Here is a 5,954-nt window from a genome sequence, read left to right as displayed (position 1 = left end):
CATCTGTGCCTTTGTTTCTCACTTTTCCAAAATAGAAGTTAAATGAGTAATTTTTGAATCTGACAAAAGTTGGGAAGTCCTGAAAGTCCTCTGTGTTGGTTTCTGCCCATTAGATAAAAGAACCAATCTTCACAGCCTAGCCCAGACTTGTACAGGAGATAGACATCATCAGTCACCCAAAATGACCCAAACCTTGTCCTTATCTAAACCACTGTCTCTGTTGTTAGTGTGTCCCAAGAGACTAGGGTGTGTCATCCCTATTATCCCAGCCCTAAGACTGGTAGATAGAATCCAACCCTATTAACAGCTGGGAAAGTTGGGGTACTAGAAATGTTGTCCAATTCCTTCTATGTTCAGGGGGAAGCTAAGAGCTGGTACACTTGTCTGTTCATACTGTATTGACTAAGAGGGTGGAGCTGTGAGAAGTGACCCATTACTCCTTAGGAGAAGCCGTAAGTTGATAGTTCTGATCAGATTGTAAGGTGCTGTGTTGGGTTGGAACTCACAGTTTCTCCTTGCCTAAGACTGGCTTGCCTCTGACTGCTTAGCCCATGTGGACCAGAATAAGTCAGAATGAATATGTTCAGGAGTTCCATCATAACTTTAAGTCACCGGTATGATGAGTTTAAACTGTGTTTCCTGTGTTTGAACTCTAGTTAGCCAAGACTTTCATAGGAATAAAACTTTAGCTTCCTCATGTGTTAGAAAGCTCCAAGTACACAAAAAAATTGCAGGCATTTCTTATTGTGGAATCTTTTGAAGCTATTAATGAATATAGAATTTTAAGCTAAAATAAAGATAGAAATATCTCCAGTTAAAATTTTCTTCCTTAATATCAGTTTAAAGCATAATTTTATTATTTTAGACAGGAAAAAAAAGCAAAACAAAGTTCAAACTCTGTGAAATACATCTAGCTGAGTACGTGACTTCGATGTGATTGATCAACTAGTATGTTATAAACTAAATCCAGCTTTGTGGGAAACACAACAGTTGGGCAATGAGCTTGGCCACATCAGATAATTTGTTTAGACAACTAAGCCCTAAACAGTAGAGACTTCCATGATACTAAAGGAGAACTTTAAGGGAGAAAAAAAGGGAAGCTTTTTATTTTTTGCCTAGGTCCAAGTGAGGGATAAGAATCAAAGATAACATTGGTGAATTGTGGATCACAGGCTCTAGGTGCTCGGGCTTCAGTATTTGCAGTGCATAGGCTTAGTTGCTCTGAGGTATGAGGAATCTTCAAGGAACAGGGATCAAACCCATGTTCCCTGCATTGGCAGGCAGGTTCTTAACCACTGGTTCACCAAGGAAATCTCAGTGGTTCACATTTTTAAAATATTATGCTCAATTTATTGTTTTTAAAAATATGGGCTATTTTTTTCTGTGTTGTACAGTCTATCATTGTAGCTTATTGCTTTATACATAGTGGTTTGTACCTCTTATTCCTGAACCCTATCTTGCCCTTTCCCTCTTCCCTCTCCCCACTGGGAACTACTAGTTTTTGTTCTACATCTGTGAGTCTGGTTTATTTTTTTTAATATTCACTAGTTTGTTTCATTTTTAGAGTTTACATGTAAGAGATAAAATATGGGTGCTTGTGTATACATAATTGCTCAGTCTTGTCTGACTCCTTGCAGCCCTTTGGACTGTAGCTCGCTAGGCTCCTCTGTCCATGGGGTTTCCCAGGCAAGAATATTGGAGTGGGTTGCCATTTCCTTCTCCAGGGGATCTTCCTGACACAGAGATCGAACTCGTTTCTCCTGTATTGTAGGTGGGTTGTTTTATTTGCCACTCAGCCACCAAGGAAGACCTATAGAGTTCACATTCTTGATTAAAAGCGTACAAAAACTAGAAATTAGCAAGAGTCTTATAAAGAATACTTTGCTTGACAGTTGAAAACCTTCCTATACAACTTCAAGGCTTCCTAGGTGGCACAGTGGTAAAGAATCCCTCTGCCAAAACAGGAGACACAGGAGACGCAAGTTCAATCCCTGGGTCAGGAAGATCTCCTGGAGAAGAAATGGCAAAACACTCTTGCATTCTTGCCTGGGAAGCCGCATGGAAAGAGAAGCCTGGCGGGCTATAGTCTGTGGGGTCACAGAAGAGTCGGACACACCTAGGTGACTAAACAACAGGCAGTTGTGCAAAATGTACATTTGAGGACTATCACAGAGGACTGTGTAGCCTATTGGGAATTAAAGTAGTATCTTACCATATACAGTGAAGGGGTAATTATGATACATGTCAGCTGGAATTTCCCATTTCCAAATATGAAGCAATTAAATGTCATCCAAGACTCTGTTCTGATTGTAGTTCCTATCCCATTAACAAAAAATCCCCTCTGATGAATTTTAAAGTTCCAGAGGTGTGCCCTTTGGACCCAATGCATCCTCACTGGTGATGATAAATAAGCTTGTGATAATTATATCATAAGGGCATTTGAATGTGTTCTCGCTTATGACTCCTGTGATCTTCACCTATATTTGGTGGAGTGACAGGTTGACTGGGAAGTGACTGATAACAGGGTCATTAAACAAGGGAATTGACCTTTGTTGTCTCTTCTTTTTGATTCTCTTCTGGGATGGATGCAAAACCAAAAAAGTTTGTTGTTCATGATGCATTGTAGAATGGAAATAAATATGTCCAGGTATTCCAAATAGTAACATCAGAAAGTGCTAGTGGATGACTGGGGCAGCTTGTATTGTCTTAATGGTCCAGAATTTATCAGTCAGATTGCCATGGAAAAAACTATGCCCTTTAATCCTCCAGAGTTTGCAAATGTATTTTTTAATGGAGCCTTAATAATTTCCTACTAATGTAGAACATAAGGCACTCATTAATTTTGTATTAGGTCAAAGAAAGGTATATCTCAACTAAGAGTGTTTTTCCCCTTTTCCATTAGCCTAGGAGAATTTTACATTAGACTGCTTTGTTTTAAGAAAAGAAAGAAGCACATTGTCAAAAACACACTCTTTCCTGTGAACTGCTTCGTGGTGAGTACTTGGATCATGGGGCTAACTTGCAATCTAACAGGTCAGATATTTTAACCAGAGACTGGCTATGTTTAAGTATCTGATGTGGGTCATGCATAGTTAAAGTAATGAAAAAAAGTGCTAGTCACTCAGTCATGTCCGGCAGTTTGCCACACCATGGACTGGAGCCGACCAGGCTCCTCTGTCCATGGGATTCTCTAGGCAAGAATACTGGAGTGTGTAGCCATTCCCTTTGCCAGGGAATCTTCCCGACCCAGAGATCGAACCCGAGTCTCCTGCATGGCGGATGGATTCTTTACCATCTGAGCCACCAGTTAAAGTAATAGTTTTGGCCAAAAGGAAGTAAGTAAAATACAGTTAAATTAGGGTTTCTTATTCACTTAAGCACTGATTCACAGCAGATGCCCAGACCCCTTCCCCAATGATTCTATCAATATAGTTAGTTTCTAGTTAGGCTTTGGCTTTTTTTTTTTTTTAATAAAGACAAATGTTCGTCTAGTGATTGCAGTGAAATACAGGTTTAATTCTGCCACACTGAATGCCTCCAATGTAAAAATTTATTCCCAGAAAAGGAATGTTGAAGAGTAATCTTTGACTAATTGCAGAATGAAGCACTACCATTCTGCTAGGTAGGTAGAATGTGAGGGAATCTGATTCACCCATTCAATTTCTGTTCATTGAATCTGATTAACAAGTCATGGAACCATTCCCCCCCCAATTTTAGATATGGTTTCTCTTAAATCCACAGACTGTGTCGTTATAATATTTTAACATACTAGCTTTGCTGCTCAAACTGGGGTCTTGAAAAAAAGAACTCAGACTGAAGAGACTTTAGGAAAATAACTGATTTGGAATATGGTAATAAGAAAATGGCTCTTTCACACTTAACATTTTCAAAGGGCTCAGTCCAGTGCGAGGAGGGTTCCTACACTGCATGTCATACCTGAAGCATAGAAATGAACACTGTGAGTCCATGAGATGCATTTTATGCAGGATGACAGCTTTCACTATTAACCATTAGTTGCAGATGTGTCTACAAACAATCATTTTTATTTTGCCCTGTTTACTTTGTAGCCAATTATTCAGATGTTATTTTCCAAGAGTTAAGTGACACATTAAAAATAATTATCAAGAATAAAAAAATGAATCTTTAATTTAATAATTAGCATAGATAATATAATAATGTTATAATAGTAAAATGTCATTTATAGTAAACTATTTTAAAAATATGAAATGATCCCTGCTTCACAAATACAGCTGAAAGTAGTGATTATTTTATTTTCTTTTAAGACTTGTCATTATTTAAATTTTTTTTCAGTAATAGTATTTTCTGTTCCACAGGTTAAGCAGAGAATGATGAGAGTCAGAGAAACAGAGATAACTATAGGGGTAAAAAATGAGACAAGCATCCAGGAGTTCACTCTGGAGGGGTTTCCTGCTGTCCAGCACTTGGGGAACTTCTTCTTCCTGGTGCACCTGCTGGCATACCTGGCCTCTATCATGGGAAACATGGTCATAATCATCATCACCTGGGCTGACCATCACCTCCAGACACCAATGTATGTTTTACTGAGCACTTTCTCCTTCTGTGAATGCTGTTTCATCACCACAGTTATTCCTAAACTGCTGTCCATCTTCCTTTCAGGAAGGCAAACAATTCCCTTTACTGCTTGTCTCACACAAGCCTTCTTCTTTTTATTTCTTGGTGGAGTGATTTTCTTTCTCATGGCTGTGATGTCGTTGGATCGATATCTGGCCATTTGCAAGCCTCTGCACTATGCATCCATCATGAACCTGAGGGTTAGTTTCCTTCTGATATTCTTGTGCTATTCCTTGTCCTACATCTTCTTCACTGGTCTGATGCTCAAAGTTTCCCAGTTATCATTCTGTGGCCCCAACATCATCTCTCATTTCTTCTGTGACCTTGGCTCTTTAATTAATCTTTCCTGTTCTGACACCAGCTCTGTTGAGATACATTTCTTCTTCCTTACTTCATTTGTGATTCTACTACCCCTCATCATAACCATCATTGCATACAGCAACATAGTAGTCACAATCCTGCAACTCCCATCAGCCAAGGAGCGACAGAAAGCTTTCTCCACCTGCTCCTCTCACCTCATTGTCCTCTCTCTGATGTATGGCAGCTGTGTGTTTATTTACCTGAAACCAAAGCAAGTGAACAGACTGGACTCCAACAAGGAGGCTGCCCTTGTAAACACAGTGGTGACCCCACTGCTGAACCCTGTCATCTACACTCTACGGAACAAGCAGGTCCACCAGGCTCTGAGGGACACACTTTCTAGGATGAGGTTGAAGAAATAGAGTTTGGAGGCTAAGTGGAGTGTATTGAGATGTTCCTATGTGGGGTGCATAGATATTTACAATTGTTATGTCTTCCTGTTGGATGGATCCCTTGATCATTATGTAGTGTCCTTCCTTATCTCTTATAATATTCTTTATTTTAAGGTTTATTTTGTCTGATATGATGATTACTACTCCAGCTTTCTTTTGCTTCCCATTTGCATGGAATATATTTTTCCATCCTCTCACTTTCAGTCTCTATGTGTCTCTAGGTCTGAAGTGGGTTTCTTGTATATATATGGGTCTTGTTTTTGTATCCATTCAGCTGGTCTGTGTCTTTTGGTTGGAGCATTAAATCCATTTACATTTAAAGGAATTATTGATATGTATGTTCCTATTGCCATTTTTCTTAATTGTTTGGGGTTGATTTTGTAGATCTTTTTTCTTCTCTTGTATTTCTTGACCACCTAAGTCCCTTTCACATTTGTTGTAAAGCTGGTTTGGTGGTACTGAATTCTCTTAACTTTAGCTAGTCTGAAAAGCTTTTTATTTCTCCATCAGTTTTGAATGAGATCCTTGCTGGGTACAGTAATCTTGGTTGTATATTTTTCCCTTTCAGTACTTTAAATATATCCTGCCATTTGCTTCTGGCCTGCAGAA

The 5,954-nt window shown here is 39.0% G+C and overlaps 1 protein-coding gene across 1 annotated transcript; it reads left to right on the top strand.

The window, feature by feature from the left end:
* The first annotated feature begins 2,908 nt into the window (after positions 1-2,908).
* LOC145533344 (olfactory receptor 2AP1-like) lies at positions 2,909-5,315 on the top strand. The gene is made up of 2 exons (XM_081560557.1): positions 2,909-2,993; positions 4,335-5,315. Exon 2 carries the CDS (start codon positions 4,347-4,349, stop codon positions 5,313-5,315), a length of 969 nt encoding a protein of 322 aa, XP_081416683.1. The 5' UTR covers positions 2,909-2,993; positions 4,335-4,346.
* Positions 5,316-5,954: the final 639 nt, after the last annotated feature.

Source organism: Giraffa tippelskirchi, chromosome 2 (genome assembly GCF_054371585.1).
Source record: "Giraffa tippelskirchi isolate mGirTip1 chromosome 2, T2T-mGirTip1v1.2.pri, whole genome shotgun sequence".
NCBI classification, from domain to species: Eukaryota; Metazoa; Chordata; class Mammalia; order Artiodactyla; family Giraffidae; genus Giraffa; species Giraffa tippelskirchi.
The sequence above is the reverse complement of the archived record's forward strand: the minus strand, read 5'-3'. Positions and strand labels throughout refer to the sequence as shown.